Source organism: Natator depressus, chromosome 2 (assembly GCF_965152275.1).
Source record: "Natator depressus isolate rNatDep1 chromosome 2, rNatDep2.hap1, whole genome shotgun sequence".
In the NCBI taxonomy this organism is placed as follows: domain Eukaryota; kingdom Metazoa; phylum Chordata; order Testudines; family Cheloniidae; genus Natator; species Natator depressus.
Genome location: NC_134235.1, coordinates 87,087,398 through 87,110,868, shown reverse-complemented (window position 1 = coordinate 87,110,868; position 23,471 = coordinate 87,087,398). Strand labels below are relative to the sequence as shown.

At 39.5% G+C, this 23,471-nt stretch overlaps 1 protein-coding gene across 1 annotated transcript in view; it reads right to left on the bottom strand.

Moving 5' to 3' along the window:
- Window positions 1-7,456: 7,456 nt before the first annotated feature.
- RAB31 (RAB31, member RAS oncogene family) overlaps window positions 7,457-23,471 on the bottom strand; it is a 100,936-nt gene continuing 84,921 nt past the window's right edge. Inside the window, exons 6-7 of the mRNA XM_074944645.1 lie at window positions 22,703-22,812; window positions 7,457-13,709 (exon numbers count right to left, since the gene is read on the bottom strand). Of these exons, the coding sequence (XP_074800746.1) occupies window positions 13,612-13,709; window positions 22,703-22,812 (208 nt within the window). The 3' untranslated portion in view covers window positions 7,457-13,611. The remainder of the gene's footprint in view (window positions 13,710-22,702; window positions 22,813-23,471) is intronic.

Sequence of the window (23,471 nt, the reverse complement as noted above, 5' to 3'; positions counted from 1 at the left end):
AAGGGGGCACAGCAGTCCCACAGTCCCAGGTTGCACCCGGGGATCCTGTCATAGTTATGCTGTGGTAAAAAACAGACAAGTATTCAGAAAGGCTGGTTCTAGACAAGTGCAGGATGAGTTGTTGGCCAATATTACTAATTTACTAGAAATGGAATGTTACAGGTAATATCTTTGCTTTTAATTTAAAATTCAGTCAATACATTGTGGGCCAAAGACAAGGTTTCTGTAATTTTCCAAATTCGGTTTGTTGCAAATGTGTTCCATGTTTGCATTTAACTAGTCATTGACTAGGCTTATAGGTCTGCATTTTTACCTGACAGATTATTTATGAAATGTTCATTCCTTAGGCAGCCAGGGAAAAAGCCTGTATAGTTTTATTGATGGGATCTTTGACAACCTTGGGTTTAATTATTTATGGAGCTACTGTGCAAGTGATACCACTGAGAACCTGTTAGGCTGAAACATGCAATTGATATATTGTGCATAAGCGAGGACTAGCGTATTCTTCCTTGAGACTTTGTTTTGATGCGTTGCGGAGTCACAGAAAAAAAAATTCCATAAGAGTTCTTTCTTTGTGGCCAGGCATTCGGAATGTGCACAAAGCTTTGGAACACTTATTCAGGATAGCAGCCATAAACTCTGCCTCCCAGTCCACAACCGTTAGTTCCCTTCATGCTCCCTCTTAAACCCTTTCAATCTTCACTTCTATACATTGACTTCGTTTACTCAACATACAGTGACATACACTACATTGTTTCTAAGCCTACATGCCTATTATACTTTAAAAAAAAAGTTGAAAGATCGTTATTAAGGTTGCAAAGTCAAGCACTCATAAACTAGGTAATGCCGGTATGAAGACTGCCTAAAACAGAGTCCCATTATTCCATTTTTTCAGACTCACTATTTAGAATAGAGCCCATACTTCAGGAGACTTGTCTCCAAAATTCCTAGATCATGATTTCAGAGGGTGTGAGTAATCGTTAGTAATTCAGTGACACAGGATATGACATATCTTCAGGTATTTTCCTTTAAGTTTGTCTCCAATGAGAAATTATATTTTAAATCTTTTACGTTCATATTCCGGAGGGAAAATTTAGCTGGATGGAGGTTTCTGCATGTCTCATATGGGCCACTGATTCAAATAGTTTTAATAGGGTTCAGTAACCTCTATTTCCCTGCTATTGGTGTGAGGTGTAGGCCTTGCCAGTTTATAATTCATGAGGCTTTTGTTCTGTTGAAATCTGACTGGGGAGAATATTAAATGAAATGCCTCTTAAATTCAAGAATTAGCTCACTTGAGTGGATCACCATAATGTAACCTTCAGGGTACCCAACTCTTTATTTGGACAGTGGTAAATCAAGTGGAATGAACCCAAGATAAAGAGCCAGGAGCTTAAAACATTAAGACAACATGGGCTTTTACGCTTTTAAAGTGTAATTGTCTTGGTCCCACATGTCCCCTTAATGGGATTTGAGTAGCTAGTGAAATCCAATCAATCACTCTGTTTTGCTATCAGCAGATACTAGATAACCATATAAAGAAACTAAATTTTTCTACAGTTGCTTTACTGGGAGGCTTGGACCATCATAAGGTACCCGTGAAACCCACCCTACTTGCAGGGCCTGCCAGTACAGCCCCAAAAGTGGCCAGTGCTGTCTGAAGGGATTGGGAATGGGATGTGCCAGTTCAGCACAGCCCTCTGCAACCTCCACCAGCAAGACCCCAGTGGATCCTGACCAACAGCTAAAACTGCCTTTCTCCAACAGAAGCATTGGAGTATGGGAGTTCAAGTACTCTCACTCTCCCAAGTGGACACACATGGGGATACAGCTACCCTGGTTTGAGTCATAGAGTTTAAGACCAAAAGGGATCACCAGATTGTCATGGGTTTGGTCACAGAAACCCCCTTGGGATTGTCACTTGATGTGCGGAGACTACCTCTGAGTCCATTTTCTCTGCCAGTTTGGGCCTCCAGAACTCTGTCTTGTTGAGCCAGATACACTAATCAGCTGCAACACAGACCCAGGGTCTGACCCACGCCCCCAAAGCTGCAGACTTAACTGAAAACTGCAAGTGCTCCTGTCCCTAGCACCCAGACACCCAGCTCCCAATGGGGTCCAAACCCCAAATAAATCCATTTTACTCTGTATAAAGCTTATACAGGGTAAACTCATAAACTCATAACACTGATAGAGGGATATGCACCGCTGTTTGCTCCCCCAGGTATTAATTACTTACTCTGGATTAATTAATAAGCAGAAATGATTTTATTAAGTAGAAAAAGTAGGATTTAAGTGGTTCCAAATAATAACAGACAGAACAAAGTAAGTTACCAAGCAAAATAAAACAAAACACGCAAGTCTAAGCCTAATACATTAAGAAACTGATTACAGATAAAATCTCATCCTCAGAGATGTTCCAATAAGCTTCTTTCACAGACTGGACTCCTTCCTAGTCTGGGCCCAATCCTTTCCCCAGTACAGTTCTTGTTACCACCAGCTCAGGTGGTAATTAGGGGATTTCTCATGACTGGAACTTCCTTTGTTCTGTTCCAACCCTTTATATAGCTATGGCACAAGGTGGGAATCTTTTGTCTCTCTGGGTCCCCACCCCTCCTTCTAAATGGAAAAGCACCAGGTTTAAGATGGATTCCAGTACCAGATGACATGGTCACATGTCCTGTGAGATGCCAAGCCTTCATTCTTCCTGGCCTGACTCACAGGAAGGCATGCAAGTAAACAGAGCCATTTACAACCAATTGTCCTACTTGATGGGAGCCATCAGGCATCCAAGCCACCATTAATGGCCCACACTTTGCAGAGTTACAATAGGAGTTCAGAGTAACACTTCATATTTCTAGCTTCAGATACAAGAATGATACATTCATACAAATAGGATGAACACACTCAGTAGATTATAAGCTTTGTAATGATACCTTACAAGAGACCTTTTGCATTAAGCATATTCCAGTTACATTATATTTATACTCATAAGCATATTTCCATAAACATATGTAGTGCAACATCACACAGATCATCTAGTCTTACCTTCTGCATATCACAGGTCACCAGTTTTGCCCAGCATCCGCACACTAAACCCAAGGAGCAGTGGTTGCAATTTACACCCACTGTTGAATCAAACATTCCCTTTCTTCATCAGGCCATGGGAACAGAGCTATAGGGGGTAGAAGATATACAGAATACAGATATACAAGAATACAGTCACATTCTTGATTCCAATTTCTTAACTGAAATCAGGAGGCACAGAGATCAAGAAGGAAATTATATAAAAATAAACAGGTGGTCTTGTAGATCAGAATCTTGCCTTCAAAAGTCTACATTAGAGGGAGGCTTAATTAACCAGCATAAAAGGAAGGAGGAAAGGAAAACCTAATAGGCCAAATTGTCCTGTCTACTAAGGCTACTTTGTGGCTCAGATAGCAGATGGAGTATTCCCTTGCAGAGGCATAAAAAGAAGGAGCGGGTATGTCAGAGTAACTCCACTGCACCTGATCCTTTACTGGGATCGTAAGCCAGTCTCTTCTACTGCTCTAATATCTGCTGCTGGGCTGGTAAGGATCAAGGAGCCAGAATTGGCTTGCTGCTGCTGCTACTCTCCGCAGCTTGGACCAGGACCGGATTTAGGGGCAGGGGACTACCTGGGGTGACAGGCTTTGGGGGTGCAGGGCTTGGGGTGCTGATTTTGTTGTTAGCGACAAAAGGGAGACTAGAATGTTTGAAGTAAAATGTTTCAGGTATTCCGTATCTGGATTCATTTTTCACTGACCTCCTAGAATGTTCTGGACTGTTGTAGAATCTCGTGGAACCTTCCAGCTTTCTGAGAACTACGTTTTCCTTGAACTTCCTAGAATGCAGTGTCAGCCACACCCTCGCAGGTATATAAGGGGGGGGACATCGCCAGTCAGTCAGTGAGATATCAGAACAAACTGAATTGAAGTGACAGCCCAGCTGTGATATCACGAACCTTGTTTTAGTGTACAATTGTGAAAGTGTACTTTTGTTTTACGACTTGAAGAGTGTAAGTAGCGACTAACAAAGGACATATTTAATGATACGCCAGAGATATCTATCAAACCCCTATTTACACAACAATATAAAAGATATACTGTTACTTCTTTTGCCATGCTTACCACGTAATGTTTGATGACTTTCTAAGACTGCGGAACATAGTCTTTTGAGCTCCCTAATACTGTCTGTTTTCCCCCATAGAAAATAAAAGATGCCCCCAAAGAAGCCTTCAGGAGCCCAGTATAGAAAGCACTATTCAATACTGGTCCACCTAATGTTGGTGCACAGTTCAATTTCTTGATGTTAGTACATTTCAGTTATTCTTAAAATTAAAAAGTTTCTATAAGTATAGAGGAAATGACTTTTTTTATTTGCTTATATATGGCATGAATAAATACAGATTTACAGATCCTAGTGTGCAAATTTATAGTCTTATCTGACAGGGATAAATCATGCATGCAAATTGTGCATCAAAAGTCGTGAAATGGGCTACAAATGCAATAAAAAATAAGGTATTCAAACATTTAACAAATGGAGGGGGGGCATCAAAGATGCTCCTCACCTGGGGCACCAGTTGGTCTAGGGCTGGCCCTGGCTTGGACACAGTGGAGAATCAGGGCCAAGGTAGTTATGCCGTACCTCCAGGTATCTTAGCACTGCTCTGAACACCTCTGGATCTGGCCCCTTAGACTTAGTAACTAGATCAGTTTCTGGGAAAATAGGCATGGTAATAAACATTTTGATAAAAATGTGCCTGTTTTAAATGTTCTAAAACTTCCATACATGGCAACATTTGGGAGACTAAAAAAAAGTGACACATTTTCATACCGCACATTTTCTATTATGTGAATGTTTGTGAAATCAAAAAAGCCACTTTTGCCTAAATAATGCTTTTCACTTACTTAGCACTTTTACAGTCAGGATTTAATTATGCCTCGCAGTACCATGTAGAACAGTGGTTCTCAAACTTTTGTAGTGGTGACCCCTTTCACATAGCAAGCCCCTGAGTGCGACCCCCTCATAAATTAAAACACTTTTTTGTATATTTAACATCATTACAAATACTGGAGGCAAAGCAGGATTTGGGGAGGAGACTGACAGCTCGCAACCCCCCATGTAATAACCTCACGACCCCCCTGAGGGGTCCTGACCCTCAGTTTGAGAACCCCTGATGTAGGAGGTGAGAAAATCTCCAGTGTAATGCAGGTTGAATGTGGAAATCTTTGCTCCCTGAAATGGCCTAAATAAGCGTTTCTTTTTGTGCGCTCTGGCAAGGCTTTACAAAAAAGTAAGTCATCTCCAACAGAGCTATCAGGAACAGACTGCACAAACTCTAGATCCTGTGAAGCACCAGTGACATTAGCTGACTCATCAAGCTGATTTGCTAAGTACAGTAGTCACTTTTGCTGAGTTTTGAAAGCCATTGCCCTCAGACATCCTCATCCCTGTCTCTGACATGATGTGAAATAATGTCAGTTGACAAAGGTTCTGTTTCCAATCTGGTAGCTGCTCCAGGCCCTATAATTTTTTTAAACCATGCCTATCACACAGGGAAGGATGCAATTTTCTGCAGTGGCATGCACTTTTCACTGTTCTGTGCTTCGAATAGATACCAGATAAATGCCTACATGCTGGCACTGATAGCCTGAGGACTCAAGTCTTGTTGATTTTGCAAGGCATCAGATATCCCCTAAAAAAAATCCTTCAGTTTATTTTTCAGTGATGGCCATTTCATTACTTTTAAGCCTTTATATCCTCAGTAGCCAGCACTTCAGAATACACTACATGCTGTGGTTTCAAATCAGTCAGTGCAAATCCATTTGGCACATATTTGTCAGGTTTGTATCCATTTCTTTTTTTATCATTTAAAATTTGAATTCCCTTGTTTTATTCACCCCCAAATTTTATGTTTTGCACAACACCCCTGCATTCCCTCCACATCCCCCGCTCCAATGGACTGCCACACACAGCACAGGAAACCTACAGCATCACCGTTTCTTTCTTCTTCTGCAGGTCGACACTTTGCAAGTGCAAGGGTTTTCTTTTAGCAAAAGTGACTCTTCCAATTTTGTCCTGCTTCCATGCAAAGCATTCCCTCTCCAGGAATTCCACCCCCAAAAAATCAAAACTTTGGCATTTTGAAACAAAATAACAAAACATTTCTCAAGCATTATTAACAAAAAACACTTCAGCAGGTTAGGTCCTGCTGATGTTAGGAAACTAATGTGTCTGCTGAGAGGCCTTTTTCTGGACTCAAATAAAACTGGATCATTTTGAGTTCACCTATCCACCTCACTGGGAAGCCTTAAAATTCCTTTGCGTATTCAAAATGGTCACAAAACCATGCTATCTTCCTTTAAGAAATGTCTCGTACTGAGGAATCTTTGCCCCAAATAGACTGATCATGTTTTTAGTTTCAAAGACTCCAACACAGGGAAGATGTGTTGGTGTAGATGCCCACATAACATCCACATTGCCGCCTTCAGAGGGGAAGTGCCCTCTCAGAACAATGAATAATGGCTGCAGGAGCAAAACCTAGGAGGCTAATGGAGTCTCTAAAAGGAACGTTGCCAGGAACATCTTGCACATTGCAAAGAATATCTAGCACAACAGAAATTAAGCCTTAACTGTGAATGTATGTTTTTCTTTGGGTTTACAGCAGATCCTTAGCATTCATTGAATGTTTTTGTGGTAAATATTTACACTGTAAATTAATGATGAATATTGGCAGGGATTACATTTGTGATATTCAGAAATAATTCTAGGCTTGCTGATAACTTCATTTCTACAGAGCTAGCAGACTGGGAAAGGATTTCGAAATGCACCATGTCACCCATGTTGCAATCATTGCTCTTTCACTCAGATACACATTGCGTCTTTCATTGGGTGTTTGTCAGCAAAATATTTACACGTTGAAGATCACAAGTGTAGACTTTTAATGGTACGAGTTGTTTCAACCGAAATTTCACCATATTTCAAACACCAAAGCAGGAATTTTGACATAAACTCATTCATTCATTAATTTTCAGAGACAAAAATTACCAAAAGCAAAACGTTATGCAACTCCAACCCTACCCCCCAACAATCAGGTTGCTTGGACAAGCAGAATATGCCCACTTTTCCCAACCCTGAACATTTAGGCATCAAAGTGGTAACTTACCTCTGCCAATCAAGTCTGCCACAAACTCCCACAAAATGGGAGGGAATCAAGAAACTCCCACAAAAATGTCCCCCTCTTAGTATGTAATAAATCCTATGTCCCAGGAGTGGGGTACTTGAAGAGAAGACAACGACTGTGGAAGTGGGGAGGCAACTCATTTATTTTCCAATTTAAACAAAACATTTAGCATAATCAAGGGGGCAACACCACTAGGCAAATAATCTGACAACTAAGTGCACTTCACTGGAAACATTTATATTTTCCCCCTACAATATACAACAGAGTATACTAACAGTACAGCACAGTGTTTGGCATGTATTGTTGGAAATGAGCGTGGGGCACAGACCTGTTAGGGCAACTGGTGTATCCTCGCTCAGAAAACTAGTCTGGTACTTTTCAAAAGAAAAACATCCTTCTCTAAATCACCTTTATGAGCCTCAGGGATAAAGGTAATCCCTGTTCAGAGGCATGTTAGCAATATTCAGAGAAGGAAAATCCGTCAAAGGCTGCCAAATCACCTCAACCCTCTTTTTAATTTGGCAGCAGAAATTTACCAAGGAGCTTCCACAAATCCCTCCAGCATATTACCCTACTTGTCTACACTTGGACACTGTGTTAGACCATGTGTTAACAAACATGATGTTAAACACAATTTAGCATTAAAGGTAGACTAGGACTGCTGTGTTTCAAATCTTGTCACCTGGTTATGGTTAATCCTTAATAATTACTCTTTATTACCAAAAAACAAAAATACACCCAGGCCCTGTCATTGTTATAATGTAGTAGTGCTCATACTGGCTGAAGCCCATAGTGCTGACCAGACACAGTTTGGAAAGGTACAGAGCCAACGTAAAAAGAAAAGGAGTACTTGTGGCACCTTAGAGACTAACAAATTTATTTGAGCATAAGTTTTCGTGAGCTACGGCTCACTTCATGGGATGCATTCAGTGGAAAATACAGTGGGGAGATTTATATACACAGAGAACATGAAACAATGGGTGTTACCATAGACACTGTAACGAGAGTGATCAGGTAAGGTGAGCTATTACCATCAGGAGAGCGGGGCGGGGGGGGACAACGACGACCTTTTGTAGTGATAATCAAGGTGGGCCATTTCCAGCAGTTGACAAGAACGTCTGAGGAACAGTGGGGGGGCCAACGTAGTGAGCCAAACTGCGTGGTAGATTTGCAGAATCAAGAGAGTAGAAATATGAACATTTTTGCAATATGAAAAATACTTAATATGGAGAGAACATTTGAATTCAGCTTTTCAGCATAAAAAAACTAGTATATTGACTACTGTATATCCTTTTTGACTCTCACACCCTTTGTTGCCTGGCCACTAATAACATGGTTTCCAGTAAAGAATTTAATTTTTGTAGTGAAAGACAATGTCCAAATAAGCAATCAAGTCATCACTGGTCCAGAAGTTTAATAATTTACCTAAACAAAACTGATCTTAGTAATGATCAAGAACACTGCTATGCACAAATATATCTATTATTAAAACTGAGTCCTTAAGAACTCACCGGCATTAATTATTAGAGGCATTTATACAACTACTTTTAGCCATTTTACCCTTCCACTCATGTTTTAATGCTTTTAAGAAGATTACATAGTCAAGGAGAAAATAAACATAGCCAAGGAGAAAACAATGCCTGATGCTGAGCTTAAGGTTTGCCTTTCAGGGGTATGCACATTTCACAACCTGGTGGTAGCCTCAACACTTTAACAGATAAGAATGAGGGGGTGGAGGTCGGAAGTAAACACAAAGTATTTCATCAGACTTATTGTCCTGATCTCTTACAAGGTCACAGCTATGAGCAGAATGACACTCCTTGCAAAAGGAGATTGAAGTTGGAGTACTTTCGAAGTATGAAACGTCAACAATTTGCTTCAAACACAGGGGATAAAATCTGTCGTGTTCATATGGAAATATGGGGGTTTTTTTAAGTTAGTAAACTTCACAAACAAATGTAGGATCCCAGATCATAAAAAGTCCTAGAATACAGGACTGTAATAATGTAAAGTACTACTGGTATATGCATCCAAACCGCCTAACTAGAATTAGCTAAAACATCCTGTCCAGAATGCAATGAGCCTTATGTAAAATCTATGATATATTTACGTATTGATTGATGGATGGATGGATTGACTGTAGGGGTGTGCAGTGTCACTTCTGTTGCTCCAAAGTCCTGGTAAAGAACAGGGAGGGAGAGTTGAGCAGTGCATGGACTCTGTGATAACCCTCTTCACAAATGCCACAAAAAGACATGAGAGCTTTATCATGTTGTTCTGGAGATCTGTGACTTTTTTGTTTGTTCTATTGAACCCAGAGATGTTTCAAAATCAGAAGTATTTAAAATATTTATTAGTATTAATCACTGTAGGTTAAATAAAAACAAAACTACTTTTTAGGCAAAACTCTTATTAGATATTATACAATTAATGTGTAAACATAAGATAAAGTATTAACAGATTGCAGCATCCCATACATGCAGCGAGTGGGTCCAGCCCAGTCAAAGCCCTTACATAAACAAACAGAATGATAGTACTTAGCACACAAATTTACACTGACATTTGGTCACTGGATCTGGTTTAAATAATTAAGGGTAGGATAGTAACATATATAATCAATGTAATCAAGGTCTGATAACGAATCAGAGTGCTTTCATGTACAAACTATCTAGTCATGATAAATACCACGTACACTGAAGAGCAACATAAAATTGGGAAATAATGATAGGTAGTTTTTGTTATTAAATAATGTAGACCTATGTTACGATGCAGCACTTCAGACTGACCTGTTGTACCACGAATAAAAATAATCAGCTAATTAATCTAATTTTTGAGGGTATCACTTTTGCACCTACTGGTGCCAGCTAATGGATCATAATTGTTTCTCCAGATTTCCTTGTCCTGCATGGCAAACTTATATTCAGCAATATGCCATTTAATGCTTTAAAATGGCAAGTCAACAATGTACCTACATATATCTCCCTCTTATTGCTACCTTCTATCTTCAACCTTAAATTCATAAAGGTGAAATGATCACTAATGATATACATAATTACAGAATACAATATGCCGTATATGTGAACCAGATATAGTAGTGAAAAAAGTACTGTGTAAAAAAGTACTTTAACAAAATATAAAACTATATTTATATATCTACACATACACACAGCATATATGGAAACTATTCCTTAATACAATTTTTCTAAAGTAACTAATTCATGACATACCAGAAAACATGCCACTTTGCAACTGGATGGTCACAGTCTTGAGCTATGGTGCATACAAAGACTCCATATAACATACACAAATTGCAGCTTATGCTTTAGCCCCGCTACTGGCTGTCCTGCTGAAGCCAGTCTCTTGACAAGACCAGTCTAGCTGGCTCACACAGAATTGCTGCATTATTATTATTATTAGAGGAGATTCGTTATAGATTCAGATCTTCTGTATAGTAGCTTTTTTTGTTTTTAAACTAGCCAGTTTTTTAAACTACGATTGGTTAGAATTATAGTTGCTGTTGAGACTTACGGTTCTGAGTTAATTTTTGGTATTCTGTAATTTTTCCAAGTATTTAAAAAGAATGGCAACATTTCACAAACAAAAAGAGCAACCACAAAAAGCTAACATCATGATTTATCAGACATATACGCTCCTAAACCAAGCCATAACCTCATTCCAAAATACAGAATAAAACAACATTTCAAGACTGAAAAAACACTGGCTGTTAGGAATAATAGTTGGGGGCTACTCTTGCATCCAAAGAAAACCATAGGTACACTGTATATTACAGTGACCTGTTATTCTCTCATCTCTGCCTTCATACTGAAACTGACCACAACCCAAATTCTGAAACAGTATTCAGCCAAAACTTGTATTGACTTAAGAGATTTGATTGAATAAAAACAGAATAAGGACTTCAGGATTTGGCCTCCTGAAATATAAAAATATCTAATGTAAACCTGCTTTGGAAATGCTAGAATTTTGCAAGTCTGTATCAGCCAGAAAGTTCTCTCCACAATTTCTAACTTCAAACTATTTAACATAAGAAGACTCAGATCTGTTTCTGATCCACATATAACTCAATGCTAGCTGTGAAAGCTGGTTATGCACTTTAATACAAAATCTATATCACACAGATTGCCATCATTTCCCAGTTCTTATTTAAATCTGAGATTACAAGGCAACTGTAGAATTGCCTGCAGAAGCTTACAGCCATCTCAAGCAGATTTTAATGGGTTTGAGATGTCATGTGAAAATGAAGTTGACCACATTTAGGTTTATGAAATCAGTTTTATACATGACTAATATAGCACAAAACCAATAAACATTTTATTAAAAAATGAACACTTGTAAATAGCCTTGCCATCTTTCCCTAATACGTAGTAGCTAGCTGTAGACTCTGCCTTTTTATGCTTAGTAAGTGGAGCTGCCTGTAGCAAGATGAACATTAGTCCCTTAAGTAACATTAATTTGTGTTGTTGATCAGTTCAGTATTTCTTTAGCCCAGTAAATAAGTTAGCACTACAATGACTACGGGCCTGATCCAAGTCCCACTGAAGTCAATGGAAAGATTCCCATTGACTTCAATCAGGTTTGGACCAAGCCCTAAATAATCAATACTATCCTACCACCACCTTCACTCAGTAGCAGAGCCAAGCTTTAAGGAGTGGTGGAGCTAGGGAGTCACTGGTGGTGCCACTTTCAATTATTCCCGTTGGCTTTAAGAGGTGGCACCCATACACCTATCAGCTACTACGGTGTAGCAGTCACCCTCCCTCCCCCAGACTACCTCTGCCACTGCATTGACTCACAACAAAACAGTAAGAATCTGTTTTTCTTTATAAGTATGTAGTTCCAGCTACATCCTGCCGGTAAATGATATATATTCTCTCTCCTTAGTTGGACATAATTTTTCTCTTGTGTTTACTTTTCAATTAACTCCTCCACTGTTGTATAACAAATGTGCTAAAAGGTCAAATGTTTCTAACAAGCAAAAATGTATCATGTTGTACGATGAATTTGGCTTTTGATTCCATAATTTAAATTTCTTACTCTGCTTTAGCTCATCATTAAATTTAGTGGAGAAGAGAAAAAAATAATTTACTTACTCTATCAATCACAGAACCAAAACATTACAGATAGAACAGACCAACAGTTTTAGGTCATCTAGTCCATAACTCCAAATACTGGATTTTTCTCTGCACTGTGTTTTCTCGTGCTTTCTTCAATCTAGTTTTAAATGTCTCAAGCAAAGAGTGTTCCATACCACTTCCAAACCACCTGGGCAGACAATTCCACAATTGAACACACCGCACCTTTAGAAAAATCTACATAATTTCATCCCCATGACATCAGACTATACCGTACTCCCTTATAACACTAAAAGCAGGCGGCAGGATTAATCCATTGATGGAACCCTGGAGGGAGACAAGAATGGATTTCTGCTGACTCATTGTGGCAGGTGTGACTCCATCTTGGAAATGAAGGAGGTGGGATGCCTCTTTGGGCAGACGGCATGGTGGCCTAGGGGAGTGAAGTATCTGCAGGAAAACCTAGCAACAGACAGGCTTAGGTTGCTGTTTGCATTTTGTTGCAATTGTTATTAATAACACCTAAGCCCTGGAAAGTGAGTACATTTTGACTAAATGTAGTGGGTGGGGTGTAGATTATTTCTGGACCAGAACGGGAGCGCCATCTGCTTACAGCCATCCTAAACAATTCCTCTTCCTCCGTGGAAATTCCATCCTTCAGGTACATGCAGATTGCGGAAAGTGTGTCTCTCAGTTGACATTTTCCCAGGCTATCCATCACCTGTTGGGCCAAATTCTGTCCTGATTCACAACCTGTAAAAACTGGGCTCTCTCTCATGTTGGATCCATTTTTCTAGTTCCCAACTTCAATTCATTTCTTGATGATGGTTGATCAAATCATCTGACAAAACTACAGCTCGAGAAAAGTCACAGAAAAGGAGCCTGGCTAAAAGCAAAGGCAGAGAAGTATGCAGCCCAAAGTTCAGGTTTTAAATCGTATGCACTATATTCCTCTAAAGATTAATTTAAAACACATTGAGTCCACTCTCATGTAAGAGGAGAGATTTTACAGCAAATCTAACGTTTCTATGTAAAAAGCCATTTTATTTAAAAAAAATTAACAGTCATTGGTTTAAAAAGAGAATTGGAGTAATTTGACTCAGGAATTTTGGCAGGATTCTAGGGAGGATTTTCCATTTTTGCAAAATCCTTTCTGCTTATGATCCTTGCATTTTTATTGGCACACAGTATTGAAACGATTGCTTTCAAGGCAAGGTGCCATGCCTCTGAGGTTGTGAAGCCCTTTGCTCAATGAATAAGCAAATGGCATTTTATTTTATTTTTTTCAAGTAAATCAAAACAAGCCATGTTGGGTCAGCAGCACCGTCTAGTCGTCTGTGTAGTCTGCTTTCCAAGTTTGATTGCTCCATTGTTGCCATTTTCATGAGAGTCCAAGGGTGGAATTTGTCGACCTAAAATATATGAAGAAAATACTGAATTAAATATTCTGCTGTAGAAAAACACACAGAGATATTAGTAAATAATTGCTTAGTTTGCAATTTAACTATTTAAGTCACATTTGAATGTGAAACAATTGTTTTCCATGTAGTTTCTACCTTGTTTCTTTAGTTTATATCTTGATATGTAAAAGGAGGCTTTGTCCCATTTTTAAAAATATATACTGATTGTCAACTGGGGACATTTAGAACATAAGAACAGCCATACTGGGTCAGACCAAAGGTCCATCTAGCCCAGTATCTTGTCTTCTGACAGTGGCCAACGCCAGGTGCCCCTGAGGGAATGAACAGAACAGGTAATCATCAAGTGAGCCATGCTGTCGCCCATTCCCAGCTTCTGGCAAACAGAGGCTAGGGACACCATCCCTACCCATCCTGGCTCATAGCCACTGATGGACCTATCCTCCATGAATTTATCTAGTTCTTATTTGAACCCTGTTATAGTCTTGGCCTTCACAACATCCTCTGGCAAGGAGTTCCACAGGTTGACTGTGGGTTGTGTGAAAAAATACTTCCTTTTGTTTTAAACCTGCTGCCTATTAATTTCATTTGGTGGCCCCTAGTTCTTGTGTTATGAGGAGTAGTAAACAACACTTCCTTATTTACTTTCTCTACACCAGTCATGATTTCATAGACCTCTATCATATCCCCCCTTAGTCATCTCTTTTCCAAGCTGAAAAGTCCCAGTCTTTTAAATCTCTCCTCATACGGCAGCCATTCCATACCCCTAATCATTTTTGTTGCCCTTTTCTGAACCTTTTCCAAGTCCAATATATCTTTTTTGAGATGGGGTGACTACATCTGCATGCAGTATTCAAGATGTGGGCATACCATGGATTTATATAGAGGCAAGCACTTGTAACACTATAATTGTTATACATTTACTTCAGTGAGGAAAGATATTTTATTAAGAACTTGTAAGACTATTAAAAGGCACAGGTTCTGTTATCTCTCCCACTTGAACAAAAATAGTTCTAGTTTAGCAAGAGTTTAAATCATCTACGTTTTCAATGCATACATTTATTGTACCCCGGAGCTCTCCAAAGCACAAAAGCATTGTAAACAAGCAAACATGAACAATAAATGGAAAGGTGAAACAAAACCATTCTTTTAATAGAATCCCTCCCTCTGTTTCTTGGTCCCCTCAGCTCCCCAGCAGATGATTTTGCTTGTCTAATAAGCCCAGGTTCTTTATTCTTATTTAAACGTATTTGAATTTAACAACAACAACAACAACAAAAGTTTCAGTCCTAACTGGGGTTCTAATGCATGGCAAGGGCCTGCTGCTTTAAGTCTCTTCCTGTATGCCTCTTCAATTCTGCTGTGACTTCTGTTTCATCGGCGAGCTGCATACAGGTGACACAGAATATGCCCATTAACTATGTTGCAACTAACAAGCCTGGTCGTTCAATGCAGGCATATCAGGAGTGACTCGTGTGAAAACTAGGGTCTAGAATTAGGGAAAGTAAGAACCTGCTGGCTCTCATGGCAGCAGGTAAGAATGTTACATGAATGAGTTTGGCTAGTGTATGGTGGCACTGAGGATGGTATTCTAGGTGTTATAAAAAGAAAAGCTTAATATTTGAGAAAGGCTTCCCAAGAGGGCGATAATAACATTTTGGAAACATGGAGAAAAACAACTGCACTGAGCTCATGATGTTTCTAAAGTATTTGAACTTGGTTCCAGTTGACCCTGGAGCCCTGCCAGTTTTTCTGGGAGCCTAATACAGTTAAGAATGTTGGAATGTGTAAACTTAATTTCCATAATATACCATTAAGCAAATGTTTTCTCAAGGTTTGGATCTTTGAACAACAAGTTTGAAGAGGAGAGTGTAGAGGTGGAAGTTCATTCAGAGACTGTTTCAGAAATCCACTGTAAACACTTTACTATGTTGGTTCTATCTATTTTTCAGCCTGAGCTTCACAGTACTAGTGAGTTTAAACCTGTGAGTATTCTGAACTACCACACCCAATAAGAAGCCATTGGGGGAGAATGTTGCAGGCTGACCAAAGTTAGCAATTATTTTGTCCAGTTCAGAATAGGACACAATACTCCAAGCTGTGAATTGCCTTTATTTTATTATTGGTTTTTCATACCAATATAAAATACAATAACAATTGGAAATAATACGAAAAATAAATACCTACACATGCTGCGATTGGTGTTGTCATAAATTAAAGTGCAACAAAGAGTAACTTTATGGAGATTCTATGTTGTTGTTGTTGTTCTGTTAATTCAATAAAAGGCAACAAAGTTTCAAACTCCTTTGCAGTCTTGTGGTTTTGATATTTTTTTGGTATGCAAGTTTTCCCATCATCATTATTGCCAAGATTTTGTTAAATCCAGATGATACTGTGGAACTAAATATTTTTAATCTTATCAAGAAACTTGTCTCTGCTCAAGGGACTGCTAGGATCTGAGTGAGTTATCACGAGTAACAACGGTGAAGTCAATTGAGTTACACTAGTGTAAAATTCAATGTATTGAGATAGAATCAATCTCACAATGTGAGAAATAAACTGAGGTCAGTCTCTTCTAGTATTCAGGGTATGGAGCAAGGGTTAATCTGAGAAAACATCTCTCCATTACAAAGCAGACGAGCTGGAGAATATGATTAGAGCCTGAAATCTGTTTGGCAGACTTTAGAAAGAAAATAAGATACTTAGGCTCATAGCATTGACTATTTCAGGACTCTTTAATTGGTAATCTCATAGCAGACGCAGTAACACATAAAGAATGTTTTAGAGAGCTGACAAAAAGATCCAGATGATTAGTAGGGGAAAGATGAGCCCTAGCTGCAAATCCAAGTCAGTGGTGACCACAAGTTTTAACTATATGAAAGATATTTGGTGGTCTCCGTTCATTTCTTAATAGACATAGTGTCCATATCACAAAACCCCAATTGGATCTAGTTTGCATATTAAGCAGGATCAGCAGAGAAATCAAGAACTGAATTGGTTTACAGAATAAATTACTCTCTCGTCTGTTTAGGTTGCCCCTCCAGAACAGGGGTGAAGCACATTACATGTATTGGGAAGCCTAAATTGATGCCATCTATGCTATAGATGTTCTGTAGATAATGTTAAGAGAGCTATATTCTGGACTAGCAATCTAGTAACACTAGTCTCATGGACAAATACATTCACTGAAACAGTTTTTAAAAATGACTAATTACCATCAAACCAGAACTGCCCTGCTTGGTCATTTCTGTTCACAATATACCACCAGAAGAGATGGAACTGTTCTGTTCCTTAAACAGAAATATCAATCCAGACCACAGACCTCATCTCCTCTCCAAGTATTGTAGAGAAGAATATATATTACCATGATGTAACCAGTTGGCTGGAGCAAATAGATATAATGCTTTAGAGGTCCAGATGAAACAAACAGGTTCACAGAGAAGAAGAAATATAAATGCATTTGTCCAAGAACTCTTGAGTTGGAACTGGAGAAATCTGGAACTTTTGTATGCTTCTACTGGAGTGATCCAATCAACCTTAAGTTTTCTGTAGTTTGCATCACTGCTGTTTCTAAGTGCTCTGCTTTAAAAGTAGGTTTTGTCATTTTAATTACTGGAATATTTGATTTATCTTTGCTAGTGTTTAGAGGATTTTTTATATGTGGAGAAGTAGTACAGATAAAAAAGCCTTCAGGCAAACAGCTTTATTTCATTTTTTATTTTATACACTCAGGCTGTTTTATAAACATGCACTTCTAGACACAGATGCCTGAGTCTTGAGATCCTCAAGTGGGCACGGCTTGGTGCATGAAAAACGGAGGCAACCAAAGATAGTTCAGGAGCAGGAATGTTAACATAGTCAAGCCTCTGTCATGTAACTCCTCAGTTTGGCAAAGGGGGAGCATCAAATCAACTCTATTCCGTTCTCAAGTGTGCTGGAATTGGGCTGGAGCTGCCCAGAACGACAGTCCAGGGTATACTCCAAAATCTAACAACATTCTGACTTCTACTCCTGAACTACAGACTAACAGGGTAAAGAGCCAGAATTCTGGGAGCTTAAGTTCAGAGGCTGTCAATGTGAGGGGGCAAGAGATGGGGGAATTAGGGGCTGGGAGGGGGCAAAGTGAAATGGTATAGAAAGGAAAGAAATACAGTAGAACCTCAGAGTTATGAACACCTCGGGAATGGAGGTTGTTCGTAACTCCAAAATGTTTGTAACGCTGAACAAAATGTTATAGTAGTTCTTTCAAAAGTTTACATCAGAACATTGACTTAACACAGCTTTGAAACTTTACTATGCAGAAGAAAAATGCTGCTTTCCGTTTATTTTTGTAGTAGTTTACGTTTAACACAGTACCGTACTGTGTGTGCTTTTTTTTTTCGGCCTTTTTTTGTCTCTGCTGCTGCCTGATTGCGTACTTCCGCTTTCAAATGAGCTGTGCGGTTGACTGGCCTGTTCCTAACTCTGAGGTTCTAGCGGGTAGGGCAGCGAGCAAGAGGGAGAGAACAAGGACTGGGGGACAACAAAAGGGCCTGGAACATAGAGAAAGGGTCCCCTTTGGAGGGAGCAGCTGCATGAGTAAAATCAGTTCCCAAAGATGCTCTGTAGACCTAATAAAGATCCCTTTTGAATCTGATACTCAGTTGTAAACAGTATTGCGCCAGTGTTACCAAAATAATAATACATGTATGTTTTTTAAAATACTAAAACACAGAAATTTAAGAATGAGGCTGTCCAGAGAATTATCCAAGGTTCTGCTCTTGCAAAATAAGCCCAATAATTAGCTTCAAGTATAACCCCCTGGGTATTTGTAATAAGATTATAGATTGTAACATGGGACTGTGCAAGACTATGTCTGTGGAAGGCTGAAAGTTCCTTACAGTTCAATTTAAGGAAAAAAGGTTTACGTCCTTGCAAAGACACGAGTACAATAGCTTCACACAACCCATGTGTTAAACATAGGCCCTAAAATTATGGATTTTCATCACAGCCTTGGATATAAGCTGTTACAGTTCTTTTACACGGAACAAAATACTAAATATTTTTTTGTTCATACCTGTTTTCGTTCTTCTGTTGCGGTCTATTGAGTTTCCTGTTCCTACGGTATTTTTGGAAATTCATAGGGTTTGGGTTTTTATTAAGTTACTGAGCATTCCTCACTCCTGATTTGTGCGGCCTCTACTCTAGCTTTGTGTCTTTGTACATAGCTGGTTTAGTTAACATAAATGTGTGCATGTTTTTTGTGGGAGTTTTTACAGCTCACCTCCCTTGTACCTTCTTTACAGAAACACTATGGTTTGAACGGTTTGTTCTGTTTAATAACACTTTTTGGTGAGTGATTTCTCCAGCACATGGTGCAGGAAAACGGGTTGTGCACTGAAAATGTGCAGAGACAGACAGAATTCTCCCAGTTAGGCTGCAGAATAGATATGAAACTGCTGTTGCAGGTTACGGCTACATGACTGCTTTGCAGGGCTCAAGTGGGGCCAGAATGCTTTGGAAGGCTGTTCCAGCACTTCTTAATGGCATTGCAATACTTCTGATTGCACTTCCAATACTTTCTGACACTTCTTCTTTTAGGACTGGAGCACTGCTGCTGTGGCCCACCTCAGTGGGGAAGTTTAGAAATTGAACCTCTGTGGTAGCAGGTACAATAACTAAAGTCATCACCTTAAATAGCAAGTCTGCACTGGAGCCAGGTACCAAGCACAGCTCCATGGGAGGGAGTAAGGACCCCATGCATAGGTTCATTGTATTCCCCCATTTAGCTGAAACACACAAGTTCAATAAGGACAACCATGGGAGGAAGAAATGGGCAAAAAGAGGGGTCATAAAACATGTGGGCAATGGCCAGGTTCTGGGGAGCCAGAACTAGTAGTCAGAGCCAGAGCCCACAGTCATGAGACAGGAGTAGACAAGGTAAGGATACCTAGCGGTCAGAGGCAGGAGACAAACTGGAGATCAGAACCACAAGTCTGGAATAAAAGTCAGGGTAGGTCGGGATGCCAGACAGTCAGAGGCAGGAGCCACACTGGACACGAGGAACCACAAATCAGATGCCAGGAAATCAAGGCACAGGAGCAGGGTGGAGCCCAATTGTTCAAACAGCTTCCTGCTCCTGCTGCTGGCTTAAGTAGGGCCAGTGGACCAATCAGCCATTCTGGGCCACCACCAATTGGACCTCAGGGGCAGAACCTCACACTGGAGCTAGACTTCATGGGTCCCAGATAAGCTCTTATCAGCAGGCTGCCAGGTGGAGGGTTGGAGTGTAGTTGTTCCTATGAACCCTATAGGCTGGGTTTGAAACCTGTAGGCCATGACAATATGTGTTTTATCCAGCTGTTTTAGCACGTTATTTATGGCAATTTACCATATTTTGCTGTGTTCACATATATATGCGCTATTGATTCCACATCCATATACTAAACACCTACAAACTTTCTCTTTTCTCTCTTCTGAGTTCTGGTAAGGTCACAAGTATGTCCACTGAGACAATCTTTCCATGTATCCAAAAGATTATCTAGGATATTTAATGCATATGCTTGGAAACTAGTAGATGTTAATTTCAGTTTAACTGATTTTCCACATCAAATATAGCCGTTATTAGGGGGTTGTCATTGCTACCCGTTGTAGCATTACCTACCAAAGGGATAAACTAATTATTAATGATTAAATTATGCAACAGGTGTGAGTTTTTGTATTAGTACATTCATACCTACTGATAACAGGTTATATTGGACATAGACAATCAAGCAAACTAAACTGGGTAAGGGACTGGTTCTCCAAACCAGATGAATTACAAGATCTGTAACCTTCTGAAAGGTATAACAGGCAAAAATCATTGTACTGGGAATTTCAGTTCTCATCAATTAACATTTTCAGACACATCCTGTTCAAGTGAAATGATTGGTCAATAGCTTCTCCGGCAATGTGTAGTGGATGGTGTGATTTGCTAGGAGCAAAGAAACATAGCACACATCTATTTATCCTATACTAAGTTTGTGAGAAAAAAGGAAGCGGTCATAAGGCAGCAGAGAGAGATGAGGTGGGGTGGAATATGCTTTATATCCTGTTTTTATTCAGGGGCTGATGACACTGGAATTCTTGGAATGAAAAATGAGTATGGGGTATTCTCCTTTCCTTTCTAGCAATATTGATTTCTTCCCCTTTAACAATCCTGGGGAGAAAACTTGTGCTGGATCCCAATGAAAAGTGACTATTTCTACTTATCCTAGTCACCCAGAAATATGCCTCCACATAAAAACCCCAACAAAATGACAATTAGGTATGGTCTACACTGGGGGGGGGAGGGAGGGATCAATCTAAGTTACACAACTTCAGCTACGTGAATAATGTAGCTGAAGTCGATGTACTTAGATGTACTCACCACAGTGTCTTCACTGCAGTGAGTCGACGGCTGACGCTCCCCTGTCAAGTCCGCCTGTGCCTCTCACTCTGGTGGAGTGCCGGAGTTGACGGGAGAGTGCTCGGCGGTCGATTTATCACATCTAGCCTAGACGTGATAAATTGACACCCCCCACTCCACCCGCTGGATCCATCGCTGCCCGTTGATCCAGCGGGTAACGTAGACAAGCCCTTAGATCAACAGTTACCTGCCCTACAGCAGTTTATGCATGGATACAGGTTAGGATTTAGATACACTGAAAGAGCTATGTGGGAGATGCTTATATAGCACCTACCCAAGCTATGTCCTATTCTAGTCTAGTCAAAGTTATTGTTAGTTGTGACACATGGCTAGAAAGGGCTAAACATCCTGCAGAATAAATTACTCCAATTCAACCCTTAAAGACACGTGGGGAGATAACGTTTGGGTTTTTGTGTATTTACATATATATGGGCAGTGGTCAACAATGTAATCAACAGTTCCTGTCTATGCTGTATTCTGATCATTCAAAGATCAAAAGAACATCCTAGCATTTAAATTAAGTGTAAGCATGGGATATTTCTGTATTCATCTCTCTTTGAAAAGGAAGCAAATCATCAGTGAATGGTGGAGGAACAGGCAATTGTCTTATGTTATTTCGTATAGCTACGTACCGGTGATAGACTGCCTGATGGATAAATTGCCTTATGTTAATCTTTGTGAATAACTAACAACGATGCTTAGGAAATAAGGGCCTATTTTTCCCCAAGGGACTCCAATTTCTGGTCTTCTTTGACAAGTTGTATAGAAGATCCTTGGGTCCTGATCCTTTTAATCTCAGATCTGCTTAAGCTTCATCAGGGGAAGTTTGAGTCACAAGATGAGATTCCACTTAAGCTGGTACACCCTGGATATCATATTGGACATTGGACTATAACCTATGAACTAAATTCTAAAGGAACTCTTTGCAACTGCAAAGCTCACCATCTCTGCTATGTATCTAAACCTCAAGAATTGAACTCATGTCTGTATGTATATTGATCTTTTAACCATACTCTCTCCCTTTTCTTTTTTAATAAATCTTAGTTTAGTTAATAAGAATTGGCTGTAGTCTTTATTTGGGTGAGATCTGGAATATTCATTAACCTGGGAGGTAATGTGTCTGATCCTTTGGGATTGGTAGAACCTTTTCTTTTATACGATGAAATACATTTTTCAGAAATCATCATATTTGACTTGGGTACCTGAATGGAGGCCTGAGACTAGGTTACTTTAAGGGAACTGCGTTGCTGGTTTCTGGACAAACAGTGAGGTAATAAAGAAGCTGTTTTATTCTGTCTTGATAAATTTAAGTATTGAAAATATCCACCATCTTTGGGGATTATCTGTGCCATTCTTTACAGTTCACCCTAACTAAGTGACTTCAGCTGGCCCCCACTGGGACCCCAGTCACATTAGTTCTATATTTTCATAAGCAGTGGACACACTACTGCCTCAGGTGTTTTCCTCTTCATGGAGAAAGACATTTTTGCATGAATATATGGACGATCATTTTCAAAAGGACTCCAAACAACATCAACAAGAAACTTGTAAATGTACTTACTGATGCCTTGAAAGAGTTCCTCAATGTTAATAGCATTCTTTGCACTGGTTTCAACAACAATTGCACCTATAGATTCCGCATATTCTTTGGCATCCTTCATAGGTACCTCCCTAAAAAAAGTTTTTGAAAGCAAACAAATTAGTGTCTATTTATTAAAAAAAACAAACATCATTCTGAAAGACATCTCAATTCACATTGTTCCTAGTTTCAACTGCACAAGTTTGGATCTTCTCCTGGTGCTGACATTCCTTGCTTCTCCAATGATAAATATTTAAGAGTCTCAGTCCTTCTTCCACTGAAGTCCATGTGAATTTTGCCATGTAATTTAGTATAAGCAGACCCAAGATGTAAAAGCACATTAAATCTTTTGCAAAATATTTCACAACATAGGGCTTGATTCCCTGAGATGTGGTGATGTAGTCTCAAAATCGTAATCCTTTGTTTCCGTCTACATTTTTGTATGAATTTTTGAATGCGACAGCATAACATTATTGATAGTCGTAACATTTATCACCTCCCTAGGCATGGCTACTGTCGGGGTTCCTCCCTCAGGACTGCTCAGCCCACACCCTAATTCTTCTGTCTCTCAAAAAGCTACTTTTCTTATATTCAGGTGGGATTATGAGCCAGCTGCCTATGTCACAGAATAATCAATTTAACCTTTTCTCACCAAAACACTGCTAACAGGATGGGGGTGTTTCAGGCAAATAGTGCCAGCCTATTACAATAATATATATTGCAGAAATTTAAAACTTCTCACAAAGCATTA